Consider the following 26,419-nt stretch of genomic DNA (forward strand, 5'->3'; position numbering starts at 1 on the left):
AGATTTGAAAAAAAAAAACGTTCTGATTTTGAGTAGAGTTTTTCGCTTCCTGATTTTTTACCACTTCCCAGCTCCCATCACTTGGAGACACTAGTTTCATGTTTTTTGTTTAATGATTTTTAGCCACGTCACCCTCATCTCCACTTGGAGACACCGATCTACCGTGAAAAAAAAAAAAAAAATCATGGTAGCCAAGCGTGCCGCTGTTTGGATTGCAAGAAAAACATTTTTGACGGAATTTGTTTTCTCAGGAAAAAATATTTTCTCAATTTAGAGGGAAATAATATGATTATGATTTGCAAATTAAGGCCTTTCTAATTAAAAATCGAATGAAGTTGGTTCGAGTTCTCTTTCTTGTGTGTAAAAAACTATGAAATTTCAGAAACATTTTTCTCTTCCAAACTTTTCCGGAAAATTCTTCCAATCCAAACAGAGCCAGGTAAAAAAAAAAAAAAAAAATTGGGAAGAGAAATATTTCTTTTAGGACAAATTTACCCTCACTTTCAGTTAAAATGACAAACATATCTCATACAGTTGCAATTTGACCTTGAAAGAAAGGAGGAGGGGAAAAAGGATGGAGAAAATGCATTGGGTTCGTGCAGATTCTTCTGATTTCGGAGGAACAATTCCTAACGCTAGAAGGTAATCTTTTCTTATTAAAAACCCTAATCTTCTTTTTTCTTATTAAAAACCCTAATCTTCCTTATGGTTCTTCTGATTTCTGATTTACAGTGGCCACACCTCTGTCAATGTCGGAAAATCAATGATCGTCATTTTTGGTGGTCTCGTTGAGAAGAAATTTCTTAATGATATCTGCGTTTATGACACGGGTAATCCTCTCCCCCTCACGTTCCATTTTTTAATTTAATTTTATGGCTCTAATTCTACATTTTATACATGGATTTTATAATCTAGGATTGTAAAAACCTGGATTTTGTAAGCTAAAACCTAGATTTTACAAGATTAAGTTGTAACACATCTTATTTACGCATTTAGAATCCAGGTTCTAGCATTTTGAATCTAGGTCTTAGCATGTAAAATCCTGATTCTAGCTAGATTTTACGAGATTGAGTGGTAACACACCTTATTTACACGTTTAAATTCCAGGTTTTGGCATTTTAAATCTAGGTTTAAGTTTATAAAATCCTGAATTTAGCTAGATTTTACGAGATTGAGTGGCAACACACCTTATTTAAGCATTTAGAATCAAGGTTTTAGCATTTTAAATCGAGGTTTTAGCTTATAAAATCCTGATTTTAGCTAGATTTTGCAAGATTGAGTGGCAACACACCTTATTTACGCGTTTAAATTCCAGGTTTTAGCATTTTAAATCTAGGTTTTAGCTTATGAAATCCTGATTTTAGCTAGATTATACGAGATTGAGTGGCACCTTATTTACGCATTTAGAATCCAGGTTTTAGCATTTTAAATCTAGGTTTTAGCTTGTAAAATCCTGATTTTAGCTAGATTTTACAAGATTGAGTGCAACACACCTTATTTATGCATTTAAAATCAAGGTTTTAGCATTTTAAATCTAGATTTCAGCTTATAAAACCCTAATTTTAGCTAAATTTTTCAAGATTTAGTGGCAACACACCTTATTTACGCATTTAAAATCCAATCTAGGTTTTAGCATTTTAAAATTTAAATCCAGGTTTTAGCTTGTAAAATTCAGGATTATACAATCCTCGATTATAAATTCATGTATCCAAACGGCCATTGTTTTCCTTTTCTGTTAACATAATCAAATCTCAAATTAGAAATTGTTTACTAGTAATCGGGATTTTTGGGTATTCTGTTATGCCGTTTTTTGCACCATAATTTGGTTCTTTTGATCTGCTTGAATATGTATCTGCACTAATTTCCCTTTATTAATCTGTTTCGGGCCTGGATTTCGAACTCTCAATGGAATTGTAGCTATTTTTCGGGCATGATGAAGTAGCTACTGTATTTAAATTATCGTTACTGGGAACTGCCTATCTCTCACAGTGCATCATATGATGGAGTAAACCTTTCAGGGATCTGAAAAAACAAAACATGTGAGTTTTAATACGGTGTATAACATTATGCTCTAAGTTATGGTGTTTAGAAAAAAGCTCAAATAGAGTCCCATTTATAGAGTCGTATGACACAACATATCAGATGATTGAGTGAACTTGTATTAGGAATCTGTTGGAAGAGTAAAAATGAACCCAAATGCTAGTTTGGAAACAGGGAACTAATCTTCTTGGTAATTGTGTTGAATGGAAAGAAAATAACCCAATGTTATTGTCAAACTATGTATAACTATTTACGAGGCCAATACAATGAAATTTGGGTAATTATATGTTTGAAAGTTGTTGAGATTACTGCGATGAGATAGTGACGGATACAGCACTTGAAATGGTACAACTGAAGTGGCATTTTTAAGCCGAATCACAGACCCACTGAAAATAGGTACATTGCGTTGTGTATCGTAATGGTGAGGAAATGCATCAGGAATCATTATCAGAGGAAAAGAACTTGAGAGGGATTAGTTTTTTGGATGCTGTGCATATAACTACTTATGGGAAAGCCTGAAAAACACGTTCTTTTAAGCTGCAAATCAATGCTGCTGAGGAACTGTTAGGTATAGTGTTTTGTAGAGATTTTATACCGTGGAAGCCCTTTTAGTCCCTTATTTTTCAAAAAGTACTGTATGGACCACACTATTATGGAAACCTCTATAGATCGGAGGGCTAAGATCATCCTATGGAGATGATTTTTTGGGCACAACCTATTTACGTTCTATAGATCGGAGGGCTAACATCATCCTATGGAAATGATTTTTTGGGCACAACCTATTTATGCTATGGCCCATCATATGGACTGTTTGGATCATCCTATAGTGTGGTCTGTACAGTACTTTTTGAAAAATAAGGGACTATAAGGGCTTACACCGTATAAATCCTCGTGTTTTGAATACCATAACTGTTAGTTATAGTGTTTTGATAGCATAATTGAATGTGTACCACAGCACACTGAATGATGGAAGTGGACCCTTTGGTATATCTTGAAAGAATAAGGAAACTTATAGTTAATTCCCTGTTGGGCTGTATATAACTGCATGTAAGACCAATACGTTAAAATGTGGGTAACATGATGTTGTGGGGATTAAAACACTTGATATATGACTTCATATGAAATTTATATCATACTGCTGTTATTTATTACAATCTGTTATTAAGTGAAAGATTTGCATACATGTTATGTAACTAAATACTTGAAGTAGTAGCCAGATCCTCACGCTATTAACTTGTCTTGGACTGTTAATGTTTTCTTAATAATTTGAAATGCTTGTCTCAAATATGACTTTGATATTTATGGGTAAAAAACCGTAACCCTAAATGTGCTCATGCGCATCAGTGCATTGACATTTGTTTTTGACATGCAAATGTTTCTAACACGGTTTAACTTTCTTGGGTGTTTCAGAGAATAAAATATGGTTTAGTCCGGAGTGCACTGGGAATGGGTCTGATGGGCAAGTGGGTCCGAGCCCACGAGCATTTCATGTTGCAGTTGCTATTGATTGTAATATGTTCATCTTTGGTGGACGTTCTGGAGGCAAACGGTTTGTGCACCTCTGATTTTTGGTTCTATGCTTAAAGTGAAATGGGTTTCATACACATGCTACTGACAAAATTACATTGGTTCTCCAGGTTAGGTGACTTTTGGATGCTCGATACTGGTATGTTTTTACTTTTAATGTCATTGAATTGCATGCTAGAAGTATTTTTCTTTTTCTTTTTTTCTGAAAATAGGTAGTCAATCAGTATAGAGTTTGTACTTCCAAAGGGTTAGGCCTATCTATGATGAGATTAGAATTGGGTTCAAGACTCCATAAGGTTACCTAGGTTGTTTGTAGCCACCTCCAGCACCATCATCTTGATTGCTTATCCTAAATCTTTCTCGTTCTTAACTTCTTACAACCTTTCACTCTTCTCAAATTCACCTTCTTTTGAGCTAACTTTTCCTGCTCGTACTGATACAGTATTTCTCAAATTCATTCCATTTGAATTTGTTCCTTGTATCGAGTCTCTGTAACCGTTGCAAGTGCAAATCTTTTTTTTGTTTTTTTTTTTTTGAAATCTTTTCAAATACACATCTTTAGTGTCCTTTTATTTAGTTTACAAAATCACGCAGTGTGTGGAAATAAATCTCTGCTAGACAGTGCTGTCTGTCAATTTATCACTATTCTTTGATTTCATTCTGAACTTGGATGCTTATAGTCAAATTTGACTGCCTGATTACCTATGGCCATACTATATTTGTTTCAGATATTTGGCAATGGTCGGAATTAACCAGTTATGGAGATTTACCTTCCGCACGAGACTTTGCTGCTGCTTCAGCTATTGGAAACCGGAAAATTGTCATGTGGGTATTGTTGCAACAATCCCCTGATTTGCCCTTGTGTCAACTTCTCTGTCTCAAAATTAACCAGATATTAAATGAATGCAGGTATGGTGGCTGGGATGGTAAAAAATGGTTGTCAGATGTGTATATCTTAGACACAAGTAACTTCTTTCGTCTATGATATTGACATATTCTCCTTTACTGGCATCATACAGTGTAGAGCTACACCTGAATTCAGGAAACTTCTTTAACTATTTTTTTCTATGTTATATTTTCTGGAACAGTATCACTTGAGTGGACAGAGTTATCAGTCTCTGGAACATTGCCACCGCCAAGATGTGGACATACAGCCACTATGGTTGAGAAACGGTTACTTGTTTTTGGTGGCAGAGGTAAATTGTCATTATTTGTCTCTCATCCATTTCTTCTTGGAACCAGTAAAATGAGGAAAGGAGAAGAGGAAAATACAAATAAAAAAGGGGAAGAATTTGTGAGTGTGTGTATTACAATTCGATCTTATTTAAATGGATATTTACAAATGACAGATAATGCCATTACTAAAAAATGAAGTACCCACACACTCATACAAATAAATAAATAAATAAAATCCAAGTTAAAAATATATTAACTATCTCATTTATCATAGCTGTCAATCATACCCAGCTTAAGAAGAATGTCACAAAGCCTATTTCTTCTGATTGCGTGTAAGAATGTCAGTAAGTTGCCTTTATACTTGACATATGGCACAATGATCTGTTTCCCCACTTCCTTCTCTATTACAGAATAACTATCAATGTATTTTCTTATCTTGTCGAATACAAATTAGAGGTGATATGCATGTCTGCTTGATTGTTAGGACAGAGTTATTCGATCACCTTCCTCCTTGAGCATGTATCGGTTATTGTGATACTTTTCCATTTTTCTTTCTTTCTTTCTTTTTCTGCATACTTTGCTTTTGCATTATTTTCGTTTAACCATCTCGATCATTGGACTCCTGCCTCCTTTTCATTACTAAAACTTTCACCAATCAAAAGAAAACAATCAAGCGAAAAAATATGGATCTGTTCCTTTCCCAAACACATCATCGGAAACATATGATAATTCTAACTAGTTTAAATGGACCAAAGCATAGGATTAATATGGTAAGCTATATAGCCAAACACTAACACTCCATCCTTTCCCCCCAATCAAGCGGTAGAAGTGTTGATCTTGGAGTGTAGGAAATGGAGCTACATCAGGATATCCAAAGGTGATGAGTCCATCCCTAGATCCAGCACTTTGATACCAAAAAGAATAGCGGAACAAGAAAAGAAGAGGAAAATAAGAAGAACAAAGGGAAGAATTCCTGTGAGAGTCTATTACTATCTACTCCTGTTATTGTATGATATATATTAACCACAAAATCTAGTACGTGAAAATAAAATGAAATATGTGTTATTTTCTCCCTCCCACAAGAGCCCACGTTCCTTTATTTGTGATTAAAAATGTTGAGTTCTGATTTGAGGATTTCTTTCAGTTCAGGATTTTCATCTTTTAGACAAAGCTCATACCCACATTATACTTGTTAGTAAATATAGGATTTAAGAACAAAATTCAAGTTAGAAGAGACACAGAAATTGATGTCGGAATACTAGTTGGGGTCAAATCATTCAAACAAAAAAAAAACACTAGTTAGGGTAAAAAAATAGTCAAAAAATAATTTCACCATATACATGTTTAGTGAGCTGGAAGAGTGAAGAATGAGTACGGTATCTCTACACAAAACCGCATTGTATATTTGTACTTAAGAAATATGAAATGCTAAACCACCCCTAGAATCCATCAATTTCTTTGAAAGTTAGTTTTGACTTGTTCTTTCCCTTCTTTGAGCGTGGGATGCTCATTTTATAGTTTATATTCTGTCTTGAGATCTCATCCTTCGCATTTCATTGAGTTTTAAATTGGTATGTGAGCACAAAAGATTGTAACCTGCGTTAATACATCTTATCACTGGCTTCACTGTATGATACATAGCTAGGAAGTGATTGGATTTGGTTAAGAAACCACTTCTGCTATATGTTTCATTGTATTCTTTGTTTTAAGGACTTTGACAGAAATAAGGTGATGACAGTTTTTCTAAGAAAAAAAAAGCAGCAATAAGGTGATAATCTTATGTGGAGATACTTTTTTTCCGATTGAGCTAAGAAGAATTACACTGATATTTTTATATATACACATGTTTAATTTTTTGAAGGAAATTATATTCCCACACCTTTGTTTTGATAATTGCATTCCTTTCTTTATGTTTAAAATAATGAGTGCCAATATATATTTTAAAAAAAGGAAATGCATTGGCCAACATTTGATCTGTATTCCATACATATTTTTAAGGTACACAATGATGCTTGTCCATTTGTTTGTCAACTTTGATAGGAGGTGGTGGACCTATCATGGGTGACTTATGGGCTTTAAAGGGCTTGTTTGAAGAAGGTAATATCAACGTCCCTTGGCTCATGCCAATTTCATGTTTTTTTTTTCAAGTTTTCTTTTGGAGTTGAATCTGCACCCTCTTTTCTCATCCACACTCTTTTATCCATTGTTATTCCCTGGTTTATCCCCTATTTTTTTTATCTTGATTATTGTGCGAGTAAGGGCATTTTTGTCATTTTAAAGATGTGACTTGTGAAAGCAAAAAGATAAGGGGTGCTCTCACAAAAAAAAGAGGAGTTATGGGCATTCATTTCCTTTTCTCTATCCCAAATCTTCATTTTGATTTGTTATCTTGACTAGCACATTTTTTGTTGGGTAATTGTAATATGTTTCTTCTAATTTCTTGTGATGGTTGTATAAAATCATTTTTAAGTTGATCATTTTACAATTTCACATTCAATTCACTGTGAATGTGTACTGTACATTTAAGATTCATCACGAGGTCTTCTTCTTTTTTTTGAAACAGAGGTGAGGATAGGAACAAAGAGAAAGATGTGTGTGAAAGCATAATGAGAGAAAGAATCCCCTTTGCCATTCATTAACATCAAAGAGATTATCTTATTACAATGACTAAAGTATCCGTAATGAAGGGGAAACAATAAAATGTACATATAAAACGTGACAAGAGACTCTCCCAGTTTGATACTTGACTCCTGAAGAAGAGAAGGCCCAACGGCCTTAGTAAAGATATCGACCAATTATTATGAGGGAACTTAAGGAAGCACCAAGGACCCATCACAAATCTTCACCCTAACAAAGTTGACATCCAATTCAATGTGTTTCGTTACTCATGAAGGACAAATTTAGATGCAATGTGGATAGCAGCTTTGTTGTTGCAATGAGGTGACATTGGACCACTGGTAGAAAAACTTAACTCAGAGATTAAGGAATGAAGCCATAGAAAACTCACGTGCACCTTGGGATTCAACTCTGTATGCTGCCTCAACATTTGAGCAAGTGACAGCCGTCTGTTCCTTCTCTTCTATGTAACTAAATCTCCTCCTAGAAGGAACAATATCCTGATTACACCGCATATGTTTCCGAAACCGAATGCTTCTGTTTCCGTGCCAACTGGAACCGAAATTCAAAACCTTGATTATTGGTGCACTCATCATTGTCATAGATGCACTGATCTAGTGCGATATTCATGCCTATATAATGTTGTTACATATTATCACAATAAAAAAAAACATAAAAAAAAAACCATTAAATATAAAAAGTTAATTTGAGCAGTACTTGTTAGGAATTAACAACTCAGCAGAATAACGATGCAAAAGATAAACAAAAGATTCATACACAGAACACACAGATTTACGTGGTTCACCCAACTAGTTTGGTAAGGGCTACGTCCACGGCAGAGCGGCAAGCCAACAATTCCACTATTCTGAAGAAGAGATTACAAACCCTCACACCTCTCTATATAGCGTCTCCTGATATCACATCCTTTTATATGGCGTTCAAAAAACACGTTACAATAAAGGGAAAACCCTAATTCATGAAAGTACAAAACTACCCCAAGTGTACAGTACTTTTCAGATTAGACTGAGATCAGGCTTCACCAATAACAATCTCCCACTTGAAGACTGATATCTACACTTCCACTGAATAGCTTCACTTCTCATGACTTACCGCTCTCGTATCCATCAATCATACATGAAGATCAATCAAAGTTGAGCAAAGGCCCAACTTTTCCCTGTCAATCACCTTTGTCAACATATCTGCAGGATTTTTGCTGCCATCAATCTTGTCAAGCTTCAGTTGTCCATCCTCCAAAACTGACCGAATGAAGTGATACCTGAACTGAATATGCTTAGTCCTCGAATGAAATGCTGAGTTCCTTGATAGATGAATAGCACTTTGACTGTCGCTCCACAGTATGCCGTTCTCTTGCTTTCGACCCAACTCTTCCATAAATCTCTGAAGCCAAATCATCTCTTTGCTAGCCTCAGTAATAGCAACATATTCTGCTTCTGTTGATGAAAGAGCAACCACCTTCTGTAAATTTGAAATCCAGCTGACTGTTGTTCCACCTACAGTGAAAACATATCCCGTGGTGCTTCTTCCTCTATCTCTATCACCCGAATGGTCTGAGTCAACATATCCTTGCACATCTGTGTCAGCTCCCCCAAAGCATAAGCAATAATTGTACGTACCTCTGAGAAATCTGAGTATCCACTGAACTGCCTTCCAATGCTCTTTTCCTTGGTTCTGCATATACCTACTGACAACTCCCACTGCATGTGCGATGTCCAGTCTCGTGCTTACCATTGCGTACATCAAACTTCCAACAGCTGAAGAACATGGCACTTTTGCCATGTACTCTTTTTCTTCCTTTATTGACGGACACGGATCCTTTGAAAGTTTGAAGTGACCTGCCAATGGAGTAGCTACTTGCTTCGCCTTATCCATGTTGAACCTCTTTAATACTTTCTCGACATAAGCTTCTTGAGATAACCACAGTTTCTTCTGCTTTCTGTCTCTCCTTATCTGCATGCCAAGAATTTGCTCCGCCTCACCCAAATCTTTCATGTCAAAGACTTAGGACAAATTCTTCTTGTAATTCTTTGCATATTTGATCTTGCAACAAGCATATCATCTACATATAATGCAAGAATTATGAAATCTCCATTTTCAAACCTTGGAAAATAAACACAGTGATCAGACTGACATCTAGTAAAATTTTGAACTTGCATAAACCTGTCAAATTTCAAATACCACTGCCTTGGAGCTTGTTTGAGGCCATACAAACTCCTATTTAATTTGCAAACCAGATTCTCCTTTCCCTTGACTTCAAACCCTTCATGTTGATGCATGTAGATCTCTTCTTCTAAATCACCATGGAGAAAAGCAGTTTAACATCTAACTGCTCAAGATGTAAATCTTCTACAGCCGCAATACTCAACAAAATACGAATTGAAGTCATTTTAACAACGGGAGAAAATATTTCTTTGAAGTCAATACCTTTCTTTTGTGCAAACCCTTTTACCACAAGCCTTGCTTTGTACCTCTTTGTTCCCCTGATTTCATCTTTCACCCTGTCTACCCATTTTTTGTACAATGCCTTCTTTCCAGATGGCAGCTTCACCAAATCCCAAGTTTTGTTTTGTTTCAATGAAGCCATCTCCTCATTCATGGCTTGCTCCCACTTTATTCTGGAATCATCTTGCATTGCTTCCTGAAAACATTATGGCTCACCCGAATTAGTATACAAAACATAATTTAAAACAGGAGAATACCTTTCAGGAGGTTTAATCTGTCTTGAGATCTTCTAAGAATAGGAGTTTCCGGTTCCTGCACTTGAAGATTATCACCATAACTGCTTGCAGACTCACCATATGAATTTCGAAAATCATCATCTGAGTTTTCTGGAATTTCCTGCACGCTAGGTATGACCCCACCTGCAATCTCATCGAATTCTAAAAACTCTGTTTCATCTTTTCTACTTTTTTGTTGTCTATCTTTGTACATGCAATTCTCATTGAATATCACATCTCTACTTCTGATGATTTTGTTATGTTCATAATCCCACAAACGATAACCAAATGCATCACCACCATATCCAACAAATGCACATTTAATAGACTTAGGATCAAATTTCTTCCTCTGTTCTTTATCAACATGGGCATAAGCAATGCAACCAAAAGTTCTCAGAAAAGAGTAATTTACCTGTTTTCCTGTCCAAACCTCCTCTGGAATCCCTCCATCTGATGCGCTAGATGGACTTCGATTTATCAGAAAAACTGCAGTGTCAACTGCTACTGCCCAAAACTGTTGAGGTAATCCCGAATGAATCCTCATGCTCCTCGCATGCTCCAGGATGGTTCTATTTATTCTCTCTGCAACCCCATTCTATTGTGGTATCCTTGGAACTGTTTCCAATCTTCTGATTCCATTGAGTGAACAGTAGCTCTTAAAACTTCCATCATCATACTCTCTGCCATTGTCCGTCTTAAGACACTTGACTTTGTTTCCTGTTTCAGTTTCTACAAGTGCTTTCCACTTCTTGAAAACATCAAACACATCAGATTTATTTTTAATTGCAAAAACCCATGTTTTTCTACTTGCATCATCTATAAACGAAACAAATTAAGATTTTCCTCCAAAAAAATTTACCTGAGCTGGTCCCCAAACATCTGAATGTACCAGTTCCAACCTTTCTGTTTTCTTCTTGTTCCCTCCTTTCAGAAAGCTAACTCTCTTCTGCTTTTCAAACACACAATCTTCACAGAACTCAAAATCAACCCCTTTCAAACCAGGTAGCAGATTTCTTGAGTGTAGGTTCTTCATGCCAGTCTCACTCAAATGCCCAAGCCTATGATGCCAAAGTGTAGTATTCCCATATATAGAAGCTAATGAAACAATATAATCATTAGTGACATTAAACATGTACAAAGTACCAACCAGATTACCCTTGGCCACTACCAGCGACCCTTTTGTAATCTTCCATTGACCATTACCGAAACCAACGAAATACCATTCACTGTCCAATTTGCTTGTTGAGATGAGATTCTTCCTTAAGTCGGGAACATGGCGTGCCCCTTCCAACTTTAAGTGGCCACCATTAGACAATTTTAACAAAATTGTACATTTTCTTACAATCTTACATTCTTGTTCGTTTTCCACGGTTACATGTCCATAATCACCCTAAGCATAATCATGAAATAATGCTTATGAGAAGTACAATAAAAAGAAGCAGCAGAATCTAACATCTACTGATGCAGATAAACACAAATTACCATATACCTCATCATTCGTAGACACTATGTTTGCTTCATCATCATTATTCTGCTGACCTTTTTCATCTTTGTTCTTCTCGTTCCAGCAATCTTTCCTCATGTGTCCAGTCTTACCGCAATTCCAGCATTTTCTTTTGATTTTTCCTTTAGTTTTCCCTTTTCCACTTGACTTTGATCTGCCTCTGGATTGTGACTTTCTGCCCTTTGAAGTACTTCCTCTCTGTTGTTGTCTGCCCCTTGTTTCAACCAACAGAACAGTGCCAGATGAGACCTCTAAACTTTTTCTGCGCATCTCATCACTCAGTATACAACTGACAACATCGTTGAATACCAAGTTTCCTGTGATTGTATTACTTACAGCCATAACCAAGTTATTCCAACTTTCTGGCAAAGAACACAAGAACAACAGAGCCATAACTTCATCATCAAAAGTCAAATCAACAGATTGAAATTGATTAATAATCATATTAAACTCATTTAAATAATCGGCTACGGAAACGTTATCAGACATCGTCATATTAAATAACTCTTTCGTGAGGAAACTTGATTTGACGCAGAGGGTTTTTCGTATAACTTAGCTAGGGTTTCCATGACTCCAACAGTTGTGGTTTCTTTGATATTGAAGGCCATCTGCGACGTGAGAGATAACCTCACCGTAGCCAACGCCTTCCTGTCCAAAATCTTCCAATCTTCAACCTTCATCACTTCCGGGTTCTTGCCCAACGGAAGATATAGATCTTTCTGATAAAGACAGTCCTCGATCTGCATCTTCCACCACTGAAAGTTCTGCCCGTTAAATTTCTCAACTTTCGATTTTCCATCTTCTGCCATCGCTCCCACTCAAGCGGAAAATCCTGTCAGATTCGCTTTTCAACCCTGCTTTGATACCAGTTGTTAGGAATTAACAACGCAGCAGACTAACGATGCAAAAATAAACAAAAGATTCACACACAGAACACACAAATTTACGTGGGTCACCCGACCAATTTGGTATGGGCTACGTCCACGGCAGAGCGACAAGCCAACGATTCCACTATTTTGAAGAAGAGATTACAAACCCTCACACCTCTCTATATAGCGTCTCCTGATATCACATCCTTTTATACGGCGTTCAGAAAACGCGTTACAATAAAGGGAAAAACCCTAATTCATGAAAGTACAAAACTACCCCTAGTGTACAGTACTTTCCAGATTAGACTAAGATCAGGCTTCACCAATAACAGTACTAATGTACCATTGATGATTCCATAGATACGTGGATCTGGTGCCAAAATCATGGATCTATGATAATATCATAAATGTGGCTCAAAATTTTCAATTTACTTTCTGAATCATCCAAAAGGCATACATCAAAAGGAAAATACCTAAAATGTTTGTTTTATGAATAGTCAGATTCGTCTGATGTTTCAATTTTACATTCCAATCAGTTTTAATCATATAAATTGATTTTTTCCTTGATTTGAACATGAGAATGTAGGTAGTTTGAAGTTTGAAGATAATGAGGGCTAGATAAGTTTTTCCTCCTGAAAATGGTTTCCTTGTGCACTTGGTAAAGTGCCCACGTGATTCCCATTAATCTTGTTGCCGAACAGTCTAAACATTTTTTAATAATGGAAATACACCAAAATATCCTGAAACACCTGTTCAGTTGCATAGTATAGTTTCAACTCAAGGTCTTGTTTTCAACTGAAACTTTAAACCATTATGTGTGATATTATTGCAGTGCTATGGTAAGTTTAGTTGATCTATTGGCAATCTGCCCGCCAAAGTGCATCTAGCAGCTAGAAGGGCCACACAAATGAACTGATTTATTGAAAATTTGCTTGACATTGTCACTTCTAGTTCTATGCCTTGAGGATGATTTCATATATTCTCTTTTGATTCCCTTGTGTCATCTATTTTCTTTATGATATGATTCTAGGAAATCCTTGAAAGATTCTGCATCCTTTTCTGTGCTCCACTAAAGGATTAAGTTGGTGATCTATATCTGAAAAATGAAATTTAGGATTGTCACATCTTTGATGGTGAGTGGTTTGACATGTATGCAGTTGAGAGACTTATATTTCATCCCATAGTAACTAGAATGTTCAAAGTCATATTTAGTTAGCGTAAACAGAAAGAGGGAGATAAGAGAAGAGAGGTTCACTCGCATCAGTTTCAGAGTCAGAGTCTCCAGATGACAAGAGGTGGTGTTTTGTTACCCGGACTAGCTATATTTCGGACTCATTATCTAAGGCTTGCCGACTTTGAGTATGATGGGTTGGTTGGGTATCCTTCGTAAATAACCAGCGCAAAAGGTAAAAGAAAAGCGGGTTGCGCTCTCAAGTGTAGAGACGTACACATGTTGTCTTTTGCTTACATGATGTATTTAGTCCCATCAAATTAACAAAATTTTGTGTCATAAGTTCTACTTCAATGACAAGTAGCATTACATGCCAAACTTGTGACATACTAATTTTTCAATATTCTCTTTGTAAGCTTGCAAATAATGTTCATGTTTGTTGCTTGTGCTAATCATCTTTTTATTTATGCTTACTTTCCTTTTGCTTGCATTCCTTTTATCTTGTTTCCATTCTCTTTCTGACTACATTTTTTATTTATTTCATGGGATTAAAGTTGCACATATGGGTGCTAGTGCAATGCATGTCATTTAAAATATCACCATGCCTCATTCTTTAGGGCGATGATATTTTCACCCCCCTGCAGTACACATGCGCCCCCTTGTAATGTGATTTGACGTCAAAAAGCGTTAAAGTTGCCCACTGTTCACGTCAAATCACGTTATAAGGGGGGCGTATGCGTACTGCCGCAGGCGGGGGAAGGAAGGGAGAGATCATCTCCCATTATTTATTGCTGGAATCACTTTCTCTTTTGTTTACTAAATTACAGTAAATATGTCTTTCTTGTGGAAGGAAGAGAATGAGACACCAGGTTGGACCCAGTTGAAGCTTCCTGGCCAAACCCCTTCTCCACGTTGTGGCCATACGATATTTTCTTGGGGACATTATGTAATGATATCTCAAATCTCTGCCTTTTTTTTCTTCTTTGCCTCGTTTCACTTCATGCATCACCTTCTTGTGCCATTTTTCTCATATGTTCCTATTATTTGTTTGGGGAATGGTATTGCCACTCATAAATTTAGGCATTTCCAGCTTAGACATGAGTGGCATTCCTAATTTTAAGGGTGCCAATGCCAGCCCCCTTCTTGTTTCTATTCAAATGGATGTTAAGTGCATGATACTTTGCTATGGGTCAGCATAGTGTTCACAAGTAAATTGAGTGCATCGAAGCTTAAGCCTTACTCGAAGTGCCCCGCAAATTCTTGGGCCATGCAAGAGGCATAAGAGGTGAATATAAAGTTTGAGACTAATCCTTAATTCTTATATTTGTGTTCCAATAACTAGCACTGCAAAATGGAGGGGTTCAGGATGGACCAGTGCCTGCCCCAGCTCCAAACCTTATGAAAGGGCCTGGAAATTAGCCTTGCCTTGTTGGTGGGGCCAAGTGTCTGGCGTGAATCCGATCTCTGTTGATAGTTTGATAAGCCAATGTTTTTTTTCCGTGTTTGAGAATATGGGCTAGGAACAATGAATCTCTTTATGATAGATGGAGCTATTTTCCTAGCTCTGTATTACGGGTAGTTCCTACAAAGGATTGGAATAATGACGTATACAATACTTGAATTATCGATGTGGGCGCTTCAGAAAACCTAAATCCATTGGATTGCCTTGCACATAAGCAGCTATATCAATAACACCTAATGCTCATCATATGGGATGGGGTTTACACCCACACAAATGTATTCAAAAGTCCCTCATTTGGAAATTTTGACTATCCCATGGTAGAAAAAATCCAGAAGATAAACCATGACTTGCAAAGTCGGAAACTGATATTTTTTCCCATTTACATGAGTGTCTTCTTTGGAAAGGAGACCGTGGTTTATCTTTCTTTCTTGGACCATCACATAGGAAGTCTTAAATTCAGATTGCATCATGTTTCAGTAACCAAACGACATAAGGAAGAGAGCATCAGGTGGTTCGAGATAAAGTGTAGGGCATGTTTATGGCACATTCATTTAGAAACAGTCCCTACCAGAATTGATTGCTTCTAATAAATAAGGACATGTAGCATTGGATGGTATTCCTTCCGGTAATTGCTATGAAACTCAATGGCAAGGGTTTAAATTTCGGTTTCAGTCGGTATGAAAACGGAAACATTTCAATTTCGGATGGAAATTCACTGGAAATTTTGTGTACTTACAGAAACGTATGTAAGCATATGCAAATGATGAAATTTTAAGATGAAACTTAAGAAAATGCTAGAATGAGAATAAATACATACCTTGAAACTATCACATAATCAAGATAGCCGTTGATAATGGCTTAATCACATCGAACTCCTAGTGACATGCATTTTCGCACGTGTCTGGACAGTAAAGTCAATAAAGAAGTACAATGTAATGACGTATAAGAAAGTACAACGATCACTCATCCCTCCAAGGACCTCAATTCTATGTCAAACATAGAGATACGAGCTTGTATTGGTCCAATGCCGATCTGACATTCCATGCATAAGACATGGTTATTTTGCAGTCCAATAATACTGCCTACCAAATATCATTCTCTACATTAATGAAATGAAATGAAATGTAAAGTAAAATGGCTTACAAAAAAATATTTCTCCTCTGTTTATGTATTTCGGTCATTTCGATCATTCCTGTTTCGACGGAAATAATGAAGTAGAAGGAATCCATTGAGATTTCATTTCGATGGGGACAGAAACGGAAACATTTTGATCGTTTCGTGTCAGTTTCGGAGGAAATTTAAATTCATGCTCGATGGTAGGCTAAACAACCACACTTGGCTTTTCGTATATTGAGAATAGAAAACCATCTATAAAAGTGGGAATTAGAGTTTCAGCTGTTAGCATTGGGTCTTACGCTTTAAAGATTGGCATAAAAAATCAATGAGTTACCATTGAGCGTGTCCATTTCGGTCTGAAATATTACCTCTTATTGTTAAATATCAATGCCACATGTCTTGGCATAGCACATAAATGATTTACCAACTATTCATAATGAATTTTGTCTGTAAAAAAGAACTTTTTCTTGTCAATAAATGTCAAAGCAAAGCTATTTTCAAAAAAAGATATCCTGCTAGTGGTTTGACCAAAGAGTGGTTCTGGAGATGGATGTTTGGTAGTCGTGTTGTTTCAGATCCATCAGAAAGCATTGTTTTCAGTTTTTCTGAAGTAATGATGTTGACTTTTTCCCTAAAAATTGGGGTGGGGATACCCTATGTCATCCAAAAAAAATGAAGCTGACTTTTCCAGGTTGAAAATGCTTCTTTTGAAGTGTATTTGTGTATTCATACTTATTCTGTTTGCACAGAAGAATGTTTTGGGACTGTAACATTCTCTTGTTTCATGTGTTCACAGCTTTTATTATTTGGCGGACATGGAACTGGTGGGTGGTTGAGTCGATACGACATATACTACAACGACTGCATTGTTTTGGACAGGGGTAAGTGTTTACAAATAAGTTCGAATACCTCTTCGACAAAGCGAGAATGTTGAAGGAGCCTCCTCCATGTGTTAGCTATAAAGACCATTCAATGATCTATGCATTGTTTTTTAGCTCTCAACTCGTTACCAAGTGATCAATGAGTGATACTTTTTTTTTTTTGAAACGACATGTGTGGTCTTCAATTATATGGAGCACCACTAGATAATGCAAACAGAAAGGAAATATATTGGTGTTAATATAATTGGTCTTGGATGATCACATCCTTACTTCCATATCCAGGCATATCCTTGGCTGAGGACCTGGTGCACTTTTTTTTTTCCTTTTGGGGTTAGTTCAGTGCCATTTGGACTTCACTTATTTATTTGTTGGAGATGCCCAATGTGCCCGGGTGGGAAGGGCAGATTGTTGGGGTATTAGAAGGTTAGTTTGATTTTATGTATGAATTTAGTTATAAATTTGACTGTCACATGAATAATAGTAATTTAATTTTTTTTGTTTTTGAGTAAATTGGTTTGTACACCTGGATTTTTTTTATCATATCTCATATTTTGTACCAAGGGACCTGATTTTATTTATCATACCTATTTGTCAGTTTGTGGTACCGAGCATCCCACCAGTAACATGCTCCAGACATCCTTGATTTTCATTTTTGTTTTCTTGATTTTGTCCAAATCAATTTATGAATCTCGTGTTTCAGCATCTCCTAATTGTTTCATAGTGGTCTTACATGGGTAGTTGGTTCTTATTCAGCTTCTGTGCAGTGGAAGCGATTGCCTACCAACAATGAACCACCTCCTGCTCGAGCTTATCATTCTATGACTTGCATTGGCCCACGTTATTTGTTATTTGGTGGCTTTGATGGGAAGTCCACTTTTGGGGATCTGTGGTGGCTAGTTCCAGAAGGTATTTATTTTCTTTTAATGTAGAGTGGAATGAAATGAATCTTTTGTTGTTGGTGGTAGGTGTCTATGTTCTCGATAGATTGAACGGAATGATTGAATGATAAATCTCTTCTGCATTGGCTCTACTATTATTTGTAGAGAACTGATCACATCCAACATTTTTCATTAGTTCCTTAGATATTTCTTATTGCTCTGTTTGGTTGCTTGTAGATGGCTGGGAGATTAGGAGAAGAAGAAGTCAAAGAGAATTAGACAAGCATGGAAGATGGGGAGAAGATTAGGAGGAAGATTTGTGAGTAGTGTTTGGTTGCGCGAGAAGATTAGCGGAAGATGTAGGGTGTCGTTACCAAAATATAGGGCGAAAGAGAGGGAAAGGGAAGAGAGAGAGAGAGAGAGAGAGAGAGAGAGAGAGAGAGAGAAAAAGAATAAGACAAGAATCATTTCCTAATTCCCCACACAAATTTCACCAGTTTGGTGAAAAAAGGGGAGAAGATTAGGGGGGGGAACATTGCCGCCACGTAGGCGCCTCATAAGAAAAAAAACAATAATGATATCTAGAAGTAGTCTGGTGGTCAAAGTGCAAAATGGCAACCAAACATGCTTTGGGCAGATCTTCGGAAGATCTTCGGAAGATCATCTGTGGATGATCTCCCCAAAATAAGCAACCAAACAGGGCATATGTGATTATTCTTTTTTCTGCTACAACATAAACAATAGGATCTATTTTACCAGAGATGTGAATTGTGGGTCTGCATGCTTTATTTCACAAGGTGTATAATGTGCCAATTTTCATGTAATCGTCATATGGTATGTAGACCTATGTGAGAATTCGACACTGTTAGGCAGTTTTGGGCGACAGTCTGAACTCTGAAATAGGCATGGAAAACCTGTTTTCATTCTGAACTTACTTATTTGCACTATTGTATTTGTCAGACTGTTGAGCCCAGAACACAACTTTGAGATCATTTCCTAGTGGCATTTGGTTGTTTTCTGCTTCTATCATGTCTTAAGTACCCTATATAATCCTGTCATACTAATATTATGTTTCTCTTATGGACTTACTTTCTGCCAAAGCTGTTGACTGCATAGCAGTCCTTCATACCAGTGGTTCAAAAGACTGGAAGGAAAGAGAACAGGAATGTACTTCGAAACCAATCTCTGACTTCTATTTTGCTTGGGTTATGTGTGTGTGTGTGTATTGAGACTTAGAGAGAGAGAGAGAGCTATTGATTACTTCGTTGCATACCTGGATCAATGGTCAATTTTTAACCAAGTTAAAGGGCCCCACAGTTCAAACGGGCTTCCAAACATGAAATCTAAGATTTTAATGCACTCGAGTCATTATTCTTGCACATCAATGCAGCTGTTAAGGATAAATCATGATTTATCTTTTCCTTTGTTGGTTTTTAGTAATATTTATATATTAGTTATATAGTCTTTTTTACCTATATTTATTAGCAGGGGTAAGGCTGTGTACATCTAGCCCTCCTCAGACCCCGCAATGGCGGGAGCCTCGTGCACTGGGCCTCCCTTTTTTATAGTCTTTTTATCTGTTGTATATGAGTTATACTCGTGAACTAATTTTGATAAATAATATATCTATCATGTAATTATAGGTATATTTCACCACGTGACACCTCATGTCTGTCTTCATCTTTTCTTTTCTTTTTTGAATGATAACAAGATTTTTCTTGAAAATTAGAAGGTTATGACACATGGGGTACTAGATGGTCCTCCTCGAATACAGCGAAATGAACTTCAAAAATTGAGAAAATTAAAACAACCAAATTCCCTCTAATCACCGCAAAGGATGATACTCCAATAGAAGGATCATTCGTCCCACGCTTATCTCAGCCCTATCAACTCGGTCTATTGAAGGGTATCCTCCATATTGTTAGAGCTCTTTGGAATGTGCTTATAGGAGGTCCCTACCTCACTACAAAGATACACTACTACCAGAATTGTGTTTGCAAGATGCATAGAACCTGGGCTCGCTCTTGACACCCATGCAAATGTGTTCGCTGAATTTCCTTCCATCCATAAAGGACCCAAAAGCTCCTCTTAAAGATTTGGAGTCCAGCTAAAATGGCATTGATTTCCCTTTCATTTGAGTCTTTGATGCAGGAAGTACCAGAGAAAGCTTCGACGATCTTCCCCACAGCATTCCTAATAACTCTGCCCATTGTGGCTGGTCCCAAACTCCTATATAGCACCCGAGAAAATTTAGTTTGAGAGCGTCCAAGGGCGGCGGAACGCAATTAGCTTCCACCAACTCCAAATTAGACCTCATGTCTTTCTGACACGAACACTTGTAAATTGCGTGGAGTATGGCATTGTTCAACCTGTGCTAGGGCTTTCGTGAGAGCTACATGTCTATATTTTTCTGAAACAACTTGAGACACAAAGACAAATTATTGCAGAAATTGTTGGGGTGGGGACAAAATGCCCTCTGAACTTCTGTGGGTGCCTTTTATTATATGCTGAAGGAGTCAAACATGCATATTCTGAGGACAAAATGTCCTCCGAACTTCAGCGGGTGCCTTTTATAATATGCTGAAGGAGTCAAATATGCATATTTTGATCCGTAGTTTTGATAAATTTAATGATTATTTTAAAAAATGTTCCGAAAGGTTTGCCATTGCTCCTGCTATTACATTCAACTGTGTGCAAGAGTACATGCTCACATAAACATCTGCATGCACAAAGACACAAATGTTTTTGGTAGAGAATGTAAAGGCATATTGAAACATGAATATCTGGGACTCGGCTGTACTGTGCCTTAAGATTCGAAAAACAACCCATTTGTTTAATAAAAAGAAGTCTCTCACTCACTCTCAACGATTATATCACAATTCCCAAGCATCAGGAATCAAATGTTTTAGCTCATTTCAGCTTTATCTTTGTGACTGGCCTCTGATTTTTCCATTTAGAGCTGCAGATGATGTTCCATGCTACTTTGTTTTGTAGCTCCATGTCTACTGAAATTCACAGGGTAGTTTTCCTCTCTCTTGGTTTGCAGATGATCCTATTGCAAAGCGATTGCCCTCATCTCTTCCAAACATTCTTCCTGAAAACAAGGATGAATCCATGTTAAGCGGTTCAGCTCAATATGTACTCAAGGTGATGCAAACTTTATAACTTAGACATGGATTTCTATCAATGTCAAACCATGGTAACCATGGACAAACTTTCTCATAATTATATGTTAATATTGGAAGATATAATATAATATAATATTAGTTCATAAAAACACAGGATAGATGCATGTTCTCTGCCCATCCCATTAGTGGGAATGCCTCCATTGGAAGACACCCCTTCCCTCCGATTGGAAGACACCCACCTTGTAATGTCATAGCTCCTGTCAGTGCAACAACAGGACGGCATAGGTTCTTTTGGGATTTTTTCCTAAGGACTGAACTCTTCTTTAAACTTGTTGTTTTTCGTACCTGTTTGGGATGGCTAGGCCTTGTAACCCATTTCGTCTATAGGGAAAAAGAAGAAAGCTAAACTGTCTTCTCCTCCTCCACTGGCATGCATGTGGTCGAAGCTTCCCCATCGCTCATTTCTCACTCTCTCTTTAGTCATCCCTCTTTGTAACTGATTCTCCACTTATTCCACGAAAGGGATGGAGGAAAATAGAGGATCACTCTCACTCCAATATTCCTTCCTATCGTAGAGATCTATGTTGTTAGGGACGGGATATATATATATCTACCAGAAAATCCGGTACTTTCTGGTTTGAATGAAGATGAGAGTGCAAAAAGGCCAGTCTCAGTTAGTTGTTTCTAAATCTAGGCCATCAAGGATCTCTATACAATAATATTTTTCATCAGATGGGTATGCCTTCCTCTGGATTTTGTTTGTTTTTTAGTTACCCAGTTTTTAACAGGTGTTGAGACTTGGGATTTACTTTTTGGACACTTCAGATCCAATTTATTTGTCTTATCAGTTCAATACAATACCTTCTTTCTGTTCCTTCTCTTTTATTTGCATCCTCTATTTTCCTTTCTTCACATTTCCTTGTCAGCATTCATCTGTTCTTATTGGAAACTATCTTTTCAGACGAGCATATTTTTCGTTATAGAGAATGATCCTGTATGACATGGATCCACTGGCGCATGTACGGCCACCGGGTCCATAAATATTGTTGCCCATCACAAGTCCGGCCTATTGCCTTGTGACCTGGATGGTTCTAGAAATTTGATCAAGTATGATGAAAAAAGACGTTCTTAAGATTTTTCTTTAGGGCATTGATTTTTGGATACCTCAATCTTGCGAATTAGATCTCCGTTCGGCCTCAGACCTGGACCCACTGGGCACCCTGTGATGATCTATCTTGTGATGGTCTATCTGATCAACGGTCAAAATCACCACTCGTGCATTGGATCGTGGAAATTTTCTTTCATCAAGACAAGATCATGTTACTAGTTGATCTCTTATTAAAAGCTCATTTCCATGCTTCCCTTTCTTTTCACTAAACTAGTCTCTGATTCTGCCTTAGAGCCATGAAATGCAACTTTTAGTTTCATAATAATTATATTTGATCTGCTTTCGCTCTGAATCACATTGCTTCAAAAAAAAAAAATTCCCGTATGTCCTGGTTAAATATGGGCATCTAAGCATCTTTGAACTTTGAAGTTTACAAAGCTCACCTGTCGCTGGGGTTTACACATCTTTGTTAGTAATAGAGGGAAGGAAGGAGATCGAAAATGGTGATTTAGAGGCCAACTGATAAATGAGAAGGTAGCTTCTCTTATAGATGCTAGTGATCTTCGTCCTTGTTACCTGGCGGGAGGGAGGGATGGGATTTTAGAAGCCAAGATTGACAATTTTAGAAGCCAAGTGATCAATGAGTGAGGCGCCCTCTCTTCTAGATGGTAGGGATCTCAGTCCTTATTGCATGGCAACACAAGTGTAGCTATGGATATTTTCAATGGCGACACAGACAGTCTGTTGCAAAGTCTTTGGACATGGAGGGAGGGTTGATCATACTCACAGCAGCAGAGGAGAAGATGGTTTTACCTTTATACACAGACACACACAGTATGGATTACCAGTGCCAACTGGTCATGGACATATAGAAAAACCAACAGGGGGTGGAAATATCAACCCAACGCCCCCCCCCCCCCGCGCGAGAACTATATAAATATACAACCTAAGAAATAAGTATAGGGTTAAGTTGCAGTTTATTTTTTCTGTCATAATTGCCAAATAGACGGCTATCCAAATTCCAACACACTTGTGTAGCACATGTTTCTTTTGAAAAAATTGATTGTCCTTAGCTTTTAAACCTTCATTTCTTATTGGAAAGCCAGTGACAATTATTTGAGGGATTTCTTTTCACCACATTCCTTCAATCCCTTTGGTTTGATTTGTTCTACTCCTGTCATATGTATATAGGAATTATTATCTAAGTGAGATTCTCACAGCACAGCTTGGAATATGGCAACCTTCTGTATCTGCTACAGGAAAATCAAAAGGAAGGATCTCCAGTTGTAGAGTTACAAAAAAAATTAGAAATTTTGCTTTCACCTTCTGCTCCGGAGCTTAATGTTGTTGATGAATCAAGGGACAGAGAATTTCTTGATTTGTCATCAAGGTTGGTTGGAGGAAGAGTTTCTAGCACTGATCAGCTAGCACAAATTCAGGTCTAGTTCTTATATCTTGTATCTTATGATGTCTTTATTATGTAGCTTTCTTTGACAAGGTTATTGTGGTGGAATGGGCGTGGTGCAGGCACTTCGTGAACATTGGAAAAATTCTTCATCAAGGTCAATACAGCTGCGGGAGCTTGGGCCATTGCTTCGAGACTATCAACGGCTGATAATCCGTCACAGTTTGTAAGCATCTCTGTTTAACCTTGTTCAGAATCACTTTCATCATGGAGTTTGTGATGATCTTGCTGCTTTCACAAAATGAAATCTACTTGGGCTCCACCATTAAAAATAAATGAATCTACTTGGATTCTTGGAATAACAGATTAAAAGCTTAGGACCTATTTGTTTTAGATTATGGCAACCAATTATTGGTCCGGAAATTGCACTAAATCTTAGTCTAATAATCGGTTAGGGACTCCACAATCGGTTGTCATAATCTAAAACAAACAAGCCCTTAGCTAAGTTTTAATTTTAAGTTTAATGCTATGAAACTGACAATGAATGTTTGAGCAAGTAGGATGTAGTGAAAACTATGATCCAACTGCTTGTGCTTTTAATATAAATACGTAGCTGTAATCTGGATTTATTTATTTTTTATTAAATGGCAACATGATATATATTGAAAAAAGAGCCGATATGGTCCTTAAGGATTACAAACAAAGAAAGAAAAATCTGGAATTTATTTTCCAAGATTTTCTCAATTCAGATTAGCTGATATTTGTAGTTCACATTTCAACCTTCAACCGTTTACCTCTAAAATTATTGAAGGGGAATACTCATGTCCATGGACCTTATACATCTGTGATAGGAAATAATGCAACTCTTGCATGGGCTTTTTTGGCCAATAAATCATGTTTAACAGGAAGCTAACTCTCTAGTGATTTCCCAAGTCTAGCCTTAATTTGGAAGATCAATCCTCAAGGTTTGAACTGGCAACCTTTCTTCCAAGTTTGCCATGAGTAATGAACACAAAAATGAGAAGACAAGAGAGTGGAGTAGCATATTTGCTTGGGAATTATAAATTTTTTGATATGATATTTTAGTTCTGGGGATTCTCATACTCTGTGCTTGTACACTCTTTGGTATGATATTTTAGTTGTGTTTGCCCTTCAACTTTACATCTGTTGTAGTTGACATCTGTCATCTAAACTCTTTTTAAGTCTTCAGTGTGATTGTCACTCTGATCCTATTTGGTTGAAATGTGGCAGTGGAAATGCTGAATCTCTTTTGCTATCTGCGGAATCCGGGCCTTCTGGACAACTGACTCGCCGCTTTTATCATGTTAAAAGTGCTTCTCAGGTATGGATCTCGTAAAATTCAAGGTGAAGGCCATCAATTTGTCATCTCTTTTTACTCTATTTCATCTCGTGTGAGTCATGATTGTTCCATCATGTTTCATGTCTATCACGTTATGTGTTGTACCTAAAATAAAAAAATTAAGTCGAAACTGCATGTGTCATGATATTTAGTTGTATGCTGGGAACACTAGCTAGGATTTGATGACCAGATATGGCCCTTGCACAAAGGCTTTCATATAGTTTGTATTAAGAGCTTAACTCAATGCACAATATCCAAATAGCATATTTACATCGTACCTGAAGTTGAAATATATCTAAGTTTCATAAAGCCAAGGATATCTTTTAGTTAAAAACTGAATGCTGTTCTTGTTGAATGATACCATGTAATATGACACAAGAAAAAGCATTATAGCATCTTTAGAGACTGGCAATGAGGCCAGACCATGGTTTTGTGAATCTTCTACTTGGGGACCGGCTTCACCTCGGAATCTTATCCTAGATGCTTCAGAACTTATCAAGTATCAATATCAGAATGTGATGGTGAGTACTAATCCTGACCTGAAAGCCATCATACTACTCTGCCTTTGTTAGCCAGAATGGGGTTAGATGGCATCTCCACTCTAGGCCATCTTTCACAACAAGAGATGGCCAATTTTTTTTTGCAATATTTTCTCTCATGTTTGGCATCTCTACTCAGTAATCAATGAAGTTGGGACAAGATGTCTGTAATTTTCCGGTTGGCTTCATATGCAAGTTGGAGTTTCAGCTGGGAAGTTGTCAAAGGATGCTGGGATGATGTAGACTATGGTGGTAGGGAATATGACTGAAACGGATGTGTAAAAATTAAGGGATTGGGTTGTAAACTAGGTGATTAAGTTGGAGAAATGTTTCTACAAGGTGCCCATCTGTATGAAGAGCTGTAAGAAGATATTTTATCGCCAAAATGGTATTGTCACTAAGTTTTGGAAGAACCAGAGCTGAGGTTCCCAAACGTGGAGATTCACCCAAGGATATCGCATAACCAATCTGCAAATTTATTTATTTATTTTGTGACTTTTTTATCCTTGCTGTTATGGTTTTGGTTGGTCTAGCTTTTGTAACTTTTCAAATGGCCAGGTAGGTAGTGTATGTGTACTAGATCAACAGCTTATAACTTTACCTTTTCTCATTCTTTCAGTTGCGGATGGATGATATCCCAAAGTTGTTGAGCGAGTATAAACAGCTTCTATCAATTTGAAGAACAGGTTGCAGAGGTTCCTAAAAGTTCTAAGAAAATTTATGTGCCTGTAAGGAGGACTTACGCTTCTTTGATTAGTATACTATTGTGACAGATGGGTGCAATGTTTTAAGCATTGTGGGGGTACTTCACTTGACGTTTTAGCCTCTTTTCCCCTTACTTTCTCTCTTTTCTCTTCCTACTTTCCTTTTGTCTATTTCTCATATTAAATCAGTCTTATTTCTA

The 26,419-nt window shown here is 37.1% G+C and overlaps 1 protein-coding gene across 1 annotated transcript; it reads left to right on the top strand.

Annotated features, from left to right (window-relative positions):
• The first annotated feature begins 515 nt into the window (after positions 1-515).
• On the top strand, positions 516-26,419 carry LOC143863278 (Galactose oxidase/kelch repeat superfamily protein). The gene is made up of 16 exons (XM_077373962.1): positions 516-642; positions 733-830; positions 3,451-3,589; positions 3,678-3,706; positions 4,296-4,392; positions 4,477-4,532; positions 4,656-4,763; positions 6,784-6,840; positions 14,493-14,584; positions 17,013-17,097; positions 17,851-18,003; positions 21,022-21,122; positions 23,471-23,650; positions 23,739-23,842; positions 24,868-24,958; positions 26,135-26,419. Exons 1-16 carry the CDS (start codon positions 575-577, stop codon positions 26,192-26,194), a joined length of 1,518 nt encoding a protein of 505 aa, XP_077230077.1. The 5' UTR covers positions 516-574; the 3' UTR covers positions 26,195-26,419.

Source organism: Tasmannia lanceolata, unplaced genomic scaffold, assembly GCF_043159265.1.
Source record: "Tasmannia lanceolata isolate RefF3 unplaced genomic scaffold, GAP_Taslan_0.1 ptg000044l, whole genome shotgun sequence".
NCBI classification, from domain to species: Eukaryota; Viridiplantae; Streptophyta; class Magnoliopsida; order Canellales; family Winteraceae; genus Tasmannia; species Tasmannia lanceolata.

Excerpts from the sequence above, each read along its gene's own strand:
- LOC143863278 (XM_077373962.1), top strand. The coding sequence starts at position 575 with ATGGAGAAAATGCATTGGGTTCGTGCAGATTCTTCTGATTTCGGAGGA. Across the intron at positions 4,533-4,655 it reads TGTGTATATCTTAGACACAA|TATCACTTGAGTGGACAGAG; the intron begins GTAACTTCTTTC and ends TTTCTGGAACAG. Across the intron at positions 17,098-17,850 it reads CTGCATTGTTTTGGACAGGG|CTTCTGTGCAGTGGAAGCGA; the intron begins GTAAGTGTTTAC and ends GTTCTTATTCAG.